Genomic DNA, 15110 nt, shown 5'->3' on the forward strand with positions numbered 1-15110 from the left:
TCTTCTTATTCCAAGCAAAAGGAGGAATTTTTTTTGGAAGTTGGTCATATGTCACTATCTTATATTTGGTGATCAATGTTAAATTCAAAGAACATGGAGGCAGCCCATAGTTCAAAAGTGATGCCTTAAGGTGGGTCAGCAAAATCAATTGAGCTAGCTTTTTGGACTAAAATAAAAGGAAACAGGGGGCTTGGGATAGACTACTACTGCCAGTCTCTTGTTTGTTTGCCCTTTATATATAACATCAATGATTTGAAATTGACAAATAATTATATGTTTCTCCCAATCTCTCGAATATTGTGAGGAATATTGTGAGATTCCTGCCTTCAAATTAATGGGACCTAATATATTTCACCCCCTGAAAATTTTATTTATGTTATTTACATAGCATGGTTTACATTAAAGTGCAATCGTTATCTTTTTCGCCGTATATAATTAAACAGTAAAAGTAATACTAATCAAACTTTAGATGATAAATATATCGAACAGATATATATTTTAATTATATAAAATTTGATTAATATTATTTTAGATATATTAAAAAAATTTATTAAATTTTTTATAACTTTATTCTTAACGATTATCTTCAAAATCGATATATAGTTTAGTTAAATATAATTAAAAAATAATATTTTCAGTTTAGATATAATTATAAGGAACAAAACGACAAATAAAATTATAAGAGGAAAAATAAAAGTAGACATAATATCACATAAGATAAATTATAATTTTCCCAACATATCACCTCCTTTTTGTCATTGTTTTAGATATTCTCCGGAAAGGCACCAATGCAATGATCACTTCTAGAAGGAAAGGGACTCAATTATCCAATTGCACTCACTTCAGACAGGCTAGACAATTTAGGTCCTTTCTCCGACATATAAGATAATTAAGTCCATTATTAAGTTAGATCACAGAGCCAAATCCTTTCATGGAAACAGATTATATTGGGACAATGCAAGTTCATAACGCACTTGTCACAATTTTTCAAACATTTATGTGGGGTTCAACCCTAGCAATTGGAGAGTTGAGACCTTGTTTAGTTTGAGGTTAATTAGTTTTAATTTTTTTAAATAATAAATTTAATTAGATATAAAAAGGATAAAAAGATGTTTGGTTATTAAACTAATTTAGAGATTTCTAAACTAGTTCAGTGGGGGTTCCTTAAACTCAAAGCAATTTGTACTAATGATTAGACTTTAAAAATAGATAATTGTTTTAATTACTTTATTGGTTAAAAGATTAAGGTAATCCAATGTTAATGTTATGTCTTAGATTTATTAATAATTCAAAACCAACACTAACTCCCAAATGAGTGCAGATTCAATGGGTCTATGGGTGCATAGTTAGATACAAGCTAACACATTAATAATACACACATCTCACTGTTGTATCATTTAAATGCGTACGATAAATGTGCTAGTAGGTATCCGATAATTAGGGGCGGCAATATTATGATAACCTAAATACTAATTTGTAGACTTTAAATGAGTATAACCCTTTTATAACTCGCCCGATAACTTACTTACTTACTTATAATTTATGTATTCTGTTTAATAAATAGATCATATTCATAGTTATATTATCTAGACCTCATTTAAACTCGACCAGATCTGAACCTACCTACCAAATGGGAAGTGGAACCAGCAGAGAATTCCATCCATCCAACCCAGGGAGGCAGGCAGCTCCTACCCAGTTATAAGAGGTTAGGTGATGAACATGCGCAGGTTAAGTAGACAGAGACAGAGACAGAGACAGAGAGAGAGAGGACGAACTAAATGACATCAGAGAAGGAAAACGATGTGAGGAAGCTTCGCCCCTTGGAAGCCAAATTGGACATGAGATGAGACAAAAAGGCATTGGAAGGATATTAATTGGATATTTTCTCTACCACTGGTTTTAGCCAACTTGCTCCAATTTGTTGCTCAATCAAACCAAAGAATAAAATCGCCCTCGCCCCCCCCCCCCCAAAGAAAACCATTCTCTCTCTCTCTCTCTCTCAACTAATTGCATATCACCACCTAGATTTTAGTTTTATTACAAAAGCCACCCATGGTTCATTTGAAAGGAGTATTAAATAAATTCACGGTGTTAAAAAAATATTTAAAAAAGAGAGAGTAAAAGATACTTCCATATATCCCTAAGTTGTGAATTATTTCCATATATCCTCCTGGATTAAAAATTATATTTATTATAAATAATGGAGGAAGAAAACAACGGCCTTTTGTTGCGAGTAATAATAAGTAGCCATTGGATTTTAATGTCTAGTTATTATACGTCGGGCTCTGTGGTTATCCAAGCTTTACTCAAAACTTATCCAACTCTATCCATCATATCTTATGATTTAAAAGATGGATAAAGCCACTATTTATTCGTTCTATTCAAAGTCCAACGTAAATTAAACTCGCGCACGTCCTTAACGCGTGGTTTCTTTTCGGCCATTTTTTAAAAACTAATTAGGGGCATAGGTGAGTTTCAAGAACCTACTTAAGGGAATGATTTTAAAACAAACCTAATCGCCCAAAATAAAACATTAAAAAAAAGAGTTATTAGATCATCTTGCATGTGCATTCCACGTGAGTCGTACCTTTGAGGGCAATGATGCCACGATATGAAGAAGGACAAAGTGTACAATATTAATAATAATAATTATTATTATTATTATTAATCGCACACATGACCCTTATTTATTCTATATATATATATAGAAACAAGGTGCAAATTATGAGCAACTTTTAAGCAAAATTTTAATTTAATATAATTTTATCATATGGGTATATATATATATATATATATATATGGGATAATTTTCAAAGAAGACCCTATAAATTAATAAATTTATGTTGAAAATTTATTTGTTGTTGGCCCCTTCTAGTTCCAGAGTATAAGCTGGAAAGTGGAATCAGTATGCTGCTGGCTCTTTCCTCCCTCAGCCAACGGATTCAACCAAAGACTTTGTCCTTCCAACCCACAGTTTCTGCATACAAATTGCACTCCCACTCTCCCCCTCACCACTTTTATAACCTCCCCAGTATCTTCTCAAACCCTCCCATTCCACAACCCAAAGTCGAAAAGAAACGAATGAGAAAGCTAAGCTAAGAAGATCAGTGTCAGAGAAACAGCAAACTAACCATGGAAGCACCCTCTTCCTTCTCTTCTTCTTCTTCTTCTTCTTCTTCTTCCTCTTCCATCTCTTCTTCCATCTTCTCATCCTCGAGTTTTGTCGGCAACTCTTCGCCAAGAGAGAGAACGGTCGGAGACCAGAAGAAGGCGGTGACGGTGAGGTTCTTCTGCGACGGCGCCGCGCACCATTTCCTCGACGCTTGCTTTCTCTGCAAGCGGCCTATCGCCGTGGGCCACGACATTTTTATGTACAGGTGAAAACCATAATCCTAGATAGATAGATAGATAGATAGATAGATAGATAGATAGATAGATAGATCACTATACGTTAACTACGTTGCATGGGAAAAAGATATTTATCTCCTGGTTTGCATAATATTATTGCAGAGGGAATACTCCTTTCTGTAGTGATGAATGCCGCGAGGAGCAGATAGAGATGGACGAAGCCCTGGAGAGAGAAGAGCGGCGGCATCGCCGGTGTTCGAGCTCTTCTTCCAAGTCTTTGGTGAAGAATTGTGCAGCGAATAAGAGCTCGGATGAGGAGCACAATAATGGAGAGGTGATTAGGATTCACAGGAGACCAACCATCATAAACTTCACCCCACTGGTTGCAGGATAAAAGAACTAGATAGAAATCTCAACAAGGTGTTGATCCTTAGACATGAAGCACTTTGAAGTCGAAATTCTCTCCATTTTTTTTCTTTTTATTTGATTTTTTTTTCCTTCCATACATGTATGGAAAAGAGTTTAATTCTGCTAGGCAACAAATGCAGCAGTGGAGAAGCTTTCTCTATGTAAAGTATTTTCTTTTTTTTCATGTGAGAAATTACTGTATGACGACCTTGTTTTTAGTTTGATTATATATATGATCAAATTCACCTCTAAACTCTTAGCTTATGGCTTGGAAATTAGAAGAGGTAGACTTAAGTAGAAAGTTTTAATGAAATTTTCTTATCCCTTCCGAGTAGATGTTATGTTTGTCATTCGATGCTAGAAACAAAGGCAGAGCTTGAGTGATCATAGAGTTCTTCAGTTTTATTTTTTACCATTAAGTTCGGAGGAAGTATTTTAAAGATGAAATTATATTAGGTGATGTAACCATAGGGATCTATGGAGAGTAATTTTCATAAATTGCAAAGCAAATTCTCATAGCTGAGAAAGAGAAGAAAGAAACCTACACAGCTATCTTGGGAAGAGGAGAAACAAGGCAGATATTTTATTAGTAGATACTAAATAGCCCAAAAAAAGAGCAGGCCAACAAATAGTTGGCTTAAGATGATATGTTACATCTGATTGCAAGTTGGCTTCCAGTGATATATTATAATAAATAAAATAAAGTTAGTAGAATAGGAAAAAGGAATTCTAAATTGCAAAGATGATGATATGGTAGTACAACTGTAGAAGTAGTACAATACAACAGTTGCCACCAATGGTACAGTGGGCTGGAAATCTCGGAACTTTCACCCCCTCTCTATGCACATCAGTCTGGGGCTTTTCCAGTTTAATTATATTGATTTTTTAAATTTGTAATAGTAAACTTTAATGTGCACAGTTTATGTATATTATATATACTCTATTCTAAACCACACCCCAACCAACCCCATTCAAATTGTTCATTAAAGAAATAAGAAAAGAAAAACAAACAACAAAAACATATCAAATTTAGTACGAACTAAGGATTACTGGGAATTAAAATCCTTGTTTGTTCGCAGAGGATATTTATTTAAGATCAAAGTCTTATCTAACACTAACAGGACCTAAACAATTGATATATAAAAAAGGTTTTTGCACTGTAAGGAAGAGCACACAACACAGCTGGTTAGCTGAAGAATTCAGTACAAGATATCACAAAGAGGATACGTAACAAAGAAAAGGAACAATGGCAAAACTATCCTCTCTCTTCACATATAAGAACATACATATTTCTTGTGCCGAATGAAGTGGACCACAACATAAGAATACAATACCGCCTCATGAGTCAAAGGATACTAAAGAATTGGGTAACTGAACCAATTATCAGGATTAAATTACAGAATGGTGCTCAGCCATATTGCACCAAATAGTGAAATACTTCCGAATGGCCTGAAGGTTGAAACTATGCAGATGGCGCGAAGGATGGAGCTTCAATTGTTGTTTGGAACCCATAAGAGTCTTCTATTTGCTGGCGGAGCAAGTCCAGGAATATCCCTAATATCCTTGTTATGTGGGTTCACAATCTGGACATTTGAAACATCAAGGTAATTTTAAAAGAATCCAAGATATGTAGATGACTACAGTAAAATAAAACCAGGTCCCATTAATTGGACATAGATTTCTAACAGAACAACTGATCAAATTTGAATAGTTGACTCACCTTTACAATAATTATTGTTATCACTCCAACCACAATGAGGAATAGCATACCCATTATGCATCGATCAGTTGCAACCTAAGTTTATGAAGATAGGAAGAAACAATTACTTGGTGATATAAAGAACCAGAAATGAAGTGCACGGCGTGTCTTTGAGAAACTAACCTGTCTGCCAATTTCTTTCACCAATTGAGATGCTTTTTTAATAGAAAAGTGGATCGAGTCCAGCTCATTAACAACCCTACTCATTTGTTCAGTCTAGCAAATACAGGAAGAGATAACAAAATGAGTCTCATTTGCCCTACTCTCAAATAAAATCAAACAATAGATTAAAGGTTTGACGGAAAATCAGGATAGGCAACATGCCTGTGCTTTGAGAGCAGCTGCAGTCTCAGCTCCAACATTGACAGTATCTTCCACAACCTATAATACAGTGTCAGAGTAAGTAGTTGCAGCTAAAAGTAATGTAAATGAAATTGAATATTTTCATGAGAAATTAGATTCCCCAGACCATGGAGCATAATTGCAAATTTATTATGCCTGCAGTCAACACAATAACAGTTTTGCTTTTGGACAGATAAGTTTTTCATAATGGTAAATTGCAATTTTCCTTCAAACATAAATAACCATCTTTTGGCAGCTATATATAGCAGCACAGCCTCCATAGTAGTTCCACATATAGACAGCAGCAAATGATATTGCAATCTCTCTTATACTACAGCAATCAATTTAATAATGATGCCTGGAAAGCTGAAAGTTCAAGCCTTCAAGGGCTCATCATATAGCACAAAGAGAAATAATACCATGTGCTACATGACAAAGCAAAAGGTCACCATGGTGTTGTTCTGCGATCTGCCATGTGGTGAAGAAAAAGAATAGACTTACATTGAACTGTTAAAAGAATCAAGGGTGAAAGAAATGAAGGGCTTCCAAAGAAGTAAATAATGTGCAGTAGAAACTAAGTTAAGTTTACATCTGGATCAAAGACTTAGTTAAGTTTACATCTGGATCAAAGACTTTTGAAAAATTAATGGAAAAGAGCTTGTATGAGAATTGAGGAAAAGTCAGACCTCTTTATGCAACTTAAAACATCATCAACACAGCTAGCAGATTGACCTATGAAACTGAACTCCAGTCTATTTAAGCTTCAGAAAAACCAAATTGGGCAGCCACTATCTCCAAGAATATGTTTTTGGAGAGAGCTATCCCCTAGAATATAAATGTAGAAAAGCAACACGTAGAACCACTACCTCCTTCCACCGAGATCATATTTGACAAAGTGACCAAGTAGATGATTGACACAGGAATAAAAAGATGAGTACCGAGGGAGTCTGTAGTTCCAGTAGTATTAGTTCCATATACTATTTCTAGCTAACTAAATTCTTTAATGAATTGACATTTCAGATTTGAGGTATAAGGACAAAACAGCAGGCAAGAACAATGAGAAAACCAGCCGCAATGCCTTGAGTTGCCTAGGAGTGATTCTACATGAAGGAAAACCTAACCTTCTTTGAACGTTCAATAGCCTGATCAGTCTCATTCATCATCTGATTTCCTTGGTCCATTAATTGCTGATTAGTCATAGCTGCACAGCATGTTGCAGTTAGATAACAAATAAACCTGGAAATACTAGAATTGTAGAGAAATTATTATTTGATCATCTGAAAGGTTCTTCCAAGTACTTAGTAAATTGTGTTTAGATGTGCTGGTCTTTACACAAGCTCTTGATTTAGCCATGATAAAATATATCTCCTCCTTTTTATCAAAGTTTTATAAGCTTAGATTATCTACACCATCCAGTTGAAAACTTGAAGACAGTTATGACCTTAAATGCACACAGCTCATCTGACAAGATCACATAATAACATCACTTACATGATGCTAATAAGACATTTTCTTCGCCAAAACCATCTCCAGCACTAGGACCGTCAAATAGATCAACTCGTTTATTATCGAGAGTATTTGCTTGCCTGCAATTCCACAGAGATAACCACAATATAAGAACTAGAAAAATGGACAATCAGATTTGAAGCACTTCAATTAGAGATTATCTAATGTAGAATAACAAAAAAGGATAAAAGCTCAATATTAATCTAGACAGCAGTGCACCACAGAATTAATAAAATGCGACAGCTACACATGACAAGACAAATATGTTGTTTAACAGTATTCTAATACTCCTAGTTCATACACTGATACACATCATGTTCCATTTTTATTGATTATATTAATTAGCATTAGGTACATCAGGGACCTGTCAATTTTGCAACATAGCTGAATAAATTTTATTCTGCCCTATAATTGGTTTCTGGAGTCTGGACAGCTGGGAACAGAATTCTACTAGTAGACCTTATTACAGCTTTATTTTGGCTCTTCAAGCAAATTGGGCACTCCTAGTGTTCCTACATTAAATTCATTCTACATTTTAAATCCTTAACCAATAATCATTTTTTTATCTTACATAAGTCATTCCTTCTTTTCAGGCAAATAATGCACTTAATAGATAGTGTCAACAAGCTAATAAGATATTAGAAATATATGAGATTCAAATGAAAAGGCAACATGGAAACTAAGAAGACTCCAAATAAATGGTTCTATTGTATGGCCTATGCTTGCATAAGCATGAGCAGATTTGCAAGTTGCTAATAAAAATGACAGCAAAGATCTGAGTGTGCACCAAGAGTAGAGATAAAAACTCACTGTTTCTTGAGAGCAACGTACGAGTTTAGTTCTTTAATCTGCAAAACAAGAATGCTTCCAATTAATAAGGTGTTCCAAAATAGATTCTTAGATAGAACACATCCAGTCAAACTAGGAGATCATATGATTTGTGTAAAATTGTACCATTGATTGTTTTTTATCATTCAGCAATTTGACGGTATCACGAGTATTTCGACTCTCTTCTTCCTTCAGCACTCTTTCAAACTCTTTAATAAGTCTAGCAAACCAACAAAAGGGCAAAATGCCATCAGTAAGGAAACCTATAATAAAATGCATTAATAGCTTGAACAAAAATCTCTTCTATCTTCCGTAACTAGCATTTATACATGCTTGACACACGAGGTTCAAAATGCAGCATCATCAGCCATAGAATGAATCAGATATTGGGTTACATCAACTGGCATCTCTCAAGACGCTGAAATTTAGATTTCTAGATGCAAACAAAAGGAACATTATGTTGCGCAAGCTGGATTTGCCAGCAAAACATGTTGAAGGACAACTTAACAAATGATCTGGCCTAAACATGCAAAAAAATAACATAAAAAAACCTTGCTGCAAACTATCATTTAGCCAGCAGCAGTAGAACCTAAGTAGATATATTATGTTCAGGGGTTCTTATCTTCATATTGCTGAAACTATAAATTGTGAGGTATCAAGTGACAAGTCAATGGTAGCTCCTAAGAACCAAGAAAGTGGAAAATGGGGAAAACATAAAATGATGGGATAGAAAGTTAATGCACTAGCAACTTCCCAATTCCCTGACCAAATAGAAGGAAAAAAGGCAAGTACCTCTTGCATTCCCGCATCTTATCAGTAAGTTCTTCCAGCTGCCTACTTCGTCGATTTGGGTCTTTGATCTTCTCCAATTTCTGAAACCCATTTCTGTGAAAAATTATGGTAAGCATCAGTTATCCATCGTAGAATAATATAGCATCTATTATAATGTCAGATGTCGCAATCAAAGCATGGTCCTTCTATATATTCTTCTTGGATTTCTCTAAATTCAAATCACCGGTAAGGTACTACCTGAAATAAATCGAATAAGAAGTTTTTCTTCCTTAAAAAAAATATAAAGATACTTCCATTTCTCCTTTCAAAAGTTCCAGGGAAATAATCAAGTAATAAGAGCATAAGGTTGACTTCTACAAATAATATGTCTTCCATTATCAACGAGAAATAATTAAAATATGAGGGGAAAACGACTCAAATCCTTACGACAATGCCCGAAAGATATCGTTGATCTTCCCCTCGATCTCGGCCAGCTCCTCGCTAAACGCAGACAGATCCATTTCGCCGATCCAAGCTCACGGGCAAATAAGCACCGAAGGATTCAATAAAAATCACAAATCCGTTTAGAATCCAATGCACGGCCAAATCGTCCAATAACCCAGATTTGAGCGGATACCGCTAGGGTTTCAACGAGGCATTAGAATCGTAGTGACGAATCTATATAGGTTGCGGTCTCCCTCGAGATCGCGGAGATCGAATCCGAAGACCTCTTCGTGGAGCAATGCGGGTTGTGCTTTGGGTCGAGATCTAGATCTCGTTGGCGCACGGAGGAGGAGAAGCGATAACGGAGCTCCTCGAACAGCTTGGCTTTTCGTTTTCTTTTTTCTTTTTTCCCCTTCCCAATTTTGGAAGTGAAATAGTATTTATATTGGTGCTATGTTAATTCTTTTTTCTTTATTATTATTATTATTATTATTATTATTATTATTATTATTATTATTGTTATTATTATTATTATTATTTGATTAATGGTGTTAGGTTGATTTCTTTTAGGAATTTTAATTTAATTGCCAATCAATTTTTTTTATATCATTTTTAGCATCAATAGTAAAACTCTTTTAAAATACTATAATTACCACCTAAAACAGATCTTTTTTTAAACATAACATTTCTGTCACTTAAATATAGTTAATTGGTTTTTAGTCATTCATATATATTTTCATTAATTTTAACAACTGTCAATTTAAAATAATCTATTAACATTCTGATAAAAACTAATCACAATAAAAAAAATTTAAAAGAGTTTAAAAGATTTTAGTGGTAATTATAATATTTTTTATATAATTATGTAAAACACTCTTTCTTTTATCTACCTTTCTATTATTAAAATTTGAAGTTTCTTTATAATTAATTACTCTATGTAATTTCATTTTTAATCACGTCAATATATAAAGAATAAGTTTATTGTTATCTACAATAGTCAATAGAGATCTCTGATTAAAAAAAAATCTAATTAAATTCCATACAAATATACAATAAAGATCTGCTTAGAAATGAACCATGGTTAACTGTAGCCCAATAGCCCATGGGCCCAGTGGAAAACCCCTTACTAGCCCAACCTCTACTTAGCCGATTAGCATCTCTTTGAGGGCAAATCGGTCATTTTTCGGCCAACGGATAACCCAAACTAAATCCAAAAAGCCTCAACCAACGAAGAGCAAAGAGAAGACGAGCAAAGAAAATGGCTGCCAAAATACTTCTACCTTCCTCCTTCTACTCCAAATCCATCGACAAACACTACGACCGAATCCATCTCTTCCTCTCTCCTTCTCGCCGGCAACATCCTCATCTCCTCCGAGCCACGGGCCCGGAAGTCGGCAGCGATAACGAAGCCACCGCCGAAGACGTCACCAAATCCGACACCACAACCATCAATCCTTCTCCTCGGCCTCCGAAGCCCACTCTCAAGATAAAGTATCGATCGCGTTCGAAGAACCAAGCAAAGCAGCAACAGCAGCAGCAGCAGCAGCAAAGCGTCAAGCCTCCTCCGCCACCAAAGGATTGGGACTCCATGACGCTGGCGGAGAAGGCGGTGGAGCTCTACGTGGGGGAGAAGGGCCTCCTCTTCTGGCTCAACAAGTTCGCCTACGCCTCCATCTTTATAATCATCGGCGGCTGGATCCTGTTCCGGTTCGTGGGCCCTTCGATTGGATTGTATCAGTTGGATTCCGCTCCCTTGTCTCCCACCTCCCTGTTCAAAGGCTAACCTTATGAAACTCAACAAATGCTTGCTTACCTTTGGCTGTTTCTTTGGTTACTGGGTGTTGTTATTGGATCATGGATCATGGATGTCAATGTAATCAGTAATTTTGTACGTGGGTCTTGGTGCTCTTTTGAATCAATACAAGAAAGTTGTCTTTTTGCCTGCTACAAAGTCATTCATTTACATTGAATTCCCTCTAAGAACAATCAAATAGATTGGAAAATGAATCAATTGCAGAGCAGAGAGAATGCAAGAAATGGTTTTAACGGCTAGATGGTGCGGCGGCAGCAGCAGCGGTGACGGCTAATGCCGTTTTCTCAGCTTGGCACGGGGCGTGCGGTTTGCGTCCTCTATGACTGTCTCCTCTTCCGGTGGCTCGGATTCTTGGACGGCTGAGGAGTCTGCCCCGTCGACCTGCTTTGGTTCCTCGGTAGGAGGGAGGACATTGATTGTCGTATCCGATGAGGTTTGCGGGTGAGCGGCGGAAGCTGCCTTTGTCGGAGGTTCTTCTTGTATTGGCGCAGCTCGAGTAAGTTGTCGAGGCTGCTGAGAGGTTTGCGGCGGGCGAGCAGGCTGTGCGGGTGGCGGCACAGAAGGTGGCCGACGGGTGGCTTCCGGCGGTTGTTGTCTCTGTCGTACCAGTGAGATGTTAGAATAAGCAACTCATCGAGTACAAAATTCAAATATACAAAGGAGATTCAAAGACTTGCACCTCATGCAATCAATGGATTTGTGTGAATTATCAAGCTAGATTGTCTAAAAATCAACATTTGAGATGCTTAGCACTGGGCAATCATATCGACTATGATGAACAGATTTAGATTCAGTATCTTAAAATTATAACAGCAACATATACGAAGATGGAACAGCTCTCTTTGCAGATGAGTTTCAGAACAAACAAGGATTCAAATAATGAAGACTTGTCAGTGCACAAGAAACTAATAATGGAATAAGAAGAATTGTGGTTCCCCTTATAGACATAAATCGATGTCTGATACGCACCGAGATGGAACAGAACTCATCTGCATGCAATGGAGTCATATAGATGAAAATTTCAGAAGAAATGCATGAATACTACTCCTAAATATCCAACAAGGATCTGTGGATAGCTGTAGCCCTTCTTGAAATTTTTTCATGTGCTAATACAATGATTCAAGAGATTGAATACAGTTTAAGACTTATTCTTTTCAAATACAGCGGCATACAAATCAACTTGCCGAAATGCATCTATTACTGGTTAATACAATTATCTGAAACACGTTCAGCATTACGGGCAGCAGTTAGTAAAATCCACCAATTATATCAAGAAGTTTCTTACTCAATTTTCCTTCGAAGATGAAAAAATGCTCCAGATTCAGAAAGAAAGTTCTTGTGAAGATCAAAGTTGCTACAATTTTGAATACTTGCAACTCTACTAGTGTAGTTTTGGCCATGCTAGAAATTTCTTTCTGAGACCAAATTGGTGCAGACTCGCAATTTAAACTAGATTCTTTTGAAGAGCAAAGTCCTTTTGGTTGTCATTTTGCTGATTTCAACAGTTACAAGATAATGGTTGAATTAAGAAACTAGAAAGGGTGAAGCAGGCTTAACAAGATTTATATGTATAAAATGTGTGGGGCTAACGGAGAGGCGGGATTAATCAGAAGTATTCTTTGAGCAAAAGATCTGCACTTCCAACAGTTAAATATCAGTGAAAAATTATTCAAACTCGATAAACCTATTCATTAAAAGAAGAACCTACATTATGTTGGAAAATATATAGACATAGTTTGCTGCAGCTAAAGGAATAGTAGAAAAGGGGACAGCCATTAGCTGCAGATAAAAGAGGATAGTAATAAACAATCTATTCTTTGCTATCAACTGAACTAGATGAAAATTATAGAATAGCAGGGATGAATTGATAGCTACACTGCAGATATCATCCTATTTATTCTGACCAAATAATACCTGAACAGGGCTAGTTTTCGGCACTTGTGACTGAGAGACAACATACTGCAAGATCTCAGAGAACCTTATCTGGCCATAGCTCACTGCCCTCTGGCAATACAACATCATCATATCACCTGCTCTTGTTCTCAATTCAAGCAAATTACGGTCAATCTCAGTTTCATGCTTTGCGATAAATGGCCGAAAAAATGAGTCATAGATATATAGCGATCCCTGGCATCAACAAAACTAAACAAGGTTAACCATTGCCAGATTTAAAATCAATTCATTTCACCCAATTAAGTACAAATTTCATACCCTTGTTCTAGGATACCAGAGGTACACGATGAACGCCACTTTTGCTTCGCCATACATTGGCAACCTTCAAGAGGCCAACCCACAAAACCAACAAGAGAAATCATAACAATAAAAGCAATCCTTCAGAAAAACAGAAGAAAGATTGATTACCATGAAATGAGAGTATCCCCAATCCTCTCAAGAACAGTCAAAACTGCGATTAAGATCCTGCAAAAATCCACCATGTAAAACAAGATGCAGTTTAATTTTTTTTTTTTTTTTAGTTTCTGAAACAAACAAGTGATGAATTCTAACCAATATTGACACCAAAAGAGCAACTGCTCAATCTCCGGCTTGTTCAATTCCACAGTCTTATAGCACTCATATGCAGGATAGGCATAGCCAAGAACCATTCTGCAAAGAAGCAGAACAAATTATTCCTTTTACTTTCACTTTCTATATGACCTCCCTAAAAGAGAATTAATCTCAATCAAGCAAAGAATGCTGGGATTTCTTACATTAAAGCTCTAGTAATAAAGGAGCCGAGCATTTTGACCTGAAGCACTATGAACAAATAAATAATTATTCCGACAGCTCTCTGCAAAACATCGAACTTTTCTTTGATACTAGATTACTAATATGACATAAATCATGGCAATGTATGTGAAATTTATGCAATGAGCAACGACTAGAAAAATAAAAATTAAAAAAAGAAAGGAAAAGGAGAGAAAGAAGTGCACCGCATTCCCAATCTTGGGCATGAAAGAAAAAATGCATCAAGAGATTAAATAAACCTTCGGCCCTCTCGATAGAGAGGAATCGCGGAGGAGATCGGGATCGGCAACTCGGAGGGTTGGAAGAAACCTTGAACCGCCACGGCCGTCCCCTGCCTCGGACGGGTATGATAGGAAGAGAGAGAGAGAGAAGGAGAAGAGGCTGGAGAAGAATGGAAGACGAGAGACGAGAGACGAGAGGGATGCACGTCGCCCGACCACGTCACGTCTTTGGAGGAGTAATGCTACGTGTACACGATAATACGTTGGAAATAATGTCAACGCTGTATATTTATATAATACACGGAAATATAGACTATGTTTGACTTAGTTAACTAACTATAAATTATGTCCGAAACTTAGTTACTGCTACGTAAAAAGGTAGAGATGTTACTTTGACCAAATACTAAACCCATTTCGTGAGATTAATTAGAGTAATGGGTTAAATTGTAGTATGTAGAGATTGATGGTGAATCATAATAATAATCTACGAACTTTAATGATGGCCTCTTAGGTATAGCATGACCGAGTCAACGGGAGCCCCACGTGGCTGTCACGACTACATGCAGATATATTGAGATGATTGGCGTTGGACAGCCACGGCCACGTGGGCTTGTCATCACGTACTTGAATCTCTACCTTTGTGATCAACATTTAAGTTTGGTTTGAAATCAAATTAATTTGAACCTTCGATTTACCACCGAGTTTCTTGACAAGTTTGGTGGTACCAAGACAAAAAGGCAGTCCCTACTAATGGAGGTCTCTCTCTGCCTTCTTTAGAGCCTTGTCCGGTGAATGGGATATATATACTCCAATAATGAATCTATGATTGATGGGACAGCATCCTCTTGTTACCATGCATTTTCATGTGTTTATGGTAGAGATTATGTCAAACTTATAAGAAGAAAGGATTAGCTCTTCTATAATT

General features: G+C 36.4%; 2 protein-coding genes across 4 annotated transcripts; both read right to left on the bottom strand.

Annotated features, from left to right (window-relative positions):
- Window positions 1-5003: 5003 nt before the first annotated feature.
- On the bottom strand, window positions 5004-9810 carry LOC140770219 (novel plant SNARE 11). The gene is made up of 10 exons (XM_073111283.1): window positions 9410-9810; window positions 8984-9076; window positions 8318-8411; window positions 8174-8211; window positions 7349-7443; window positions 6979-7058; window positions 5840-5896; window positions 5639-5731; window positions 5477-5551; window positions 5004-5339 (listed from the first exon to the last, which is right to left on the bottom strand). The coding sequence occupies exons 1-10, from the start codon at window positions 9481-9483 to the stop codon at window positions 5247-5249; spliced, it is 792 nt and encodes a 263-aa protein (XP_072967384.1). The 5' UTR covers window positions 9484-9810; the 3' UTR covers window positions 5004-5246.
- Window positions 9811-11188: 1378 nt separating this feature from the next.
- LOC140770343 (putative HVA22-like protein g) lies at window positions 11189-14384 on the bottom strand. 3 transcript variants are annotated; one of them, XM_073111496.1, is made up of 7 exons: window positions 14204-14384; window positions 13928-14007; window positions 13725-13823; window positions 13581-13637; window positions 13431-13494; window positions 13134-13346; window positions 11189-11816 (listed from the first exon to the last, which is right to left on the bottom strand). In XM_073111496.1, exons 2-7 carry the CDS (start codon window positions 13957-13959, stop codon window positions 11490-11492), a joined length of 792 nt encoding a protein of 263 aa, XP_072967597.1. In that variant the 5' UTR covers window positions 13960-14007; window positions 14204-14384; the 3' UTR covers window positions 11189-11489. The 3 variants fall into 3 exon arrangements, with proteins under 3 accessions (XP_072967597.1, XP_072967596.1, XP_072967595.1); XM_073111495.1 differs by having other exon boundaries at window positions 13581-13823; window positions 13928-13973; XM_073111494.1 differs by having other exon boundaries at window positions 13581-13823.
- Window positions 14385-15110: the final 726 nt, after the last annotated feature.

This window comes from Typha angustifolia, chromosome 11 (genome assembly GCF_048772165.1).
Source record: "Typha angustifolia cultivar Huaian chromosome 11, ASM4877216v1, whole genome shotgun sequence".
In the NCBI taxonomy this organism is placed as follows: Eukaryota; Viridiplantae; Streptophyta; class Magnoliopsida; order Poales; family Typhaceae; genus Typha; species Typha angustifolia.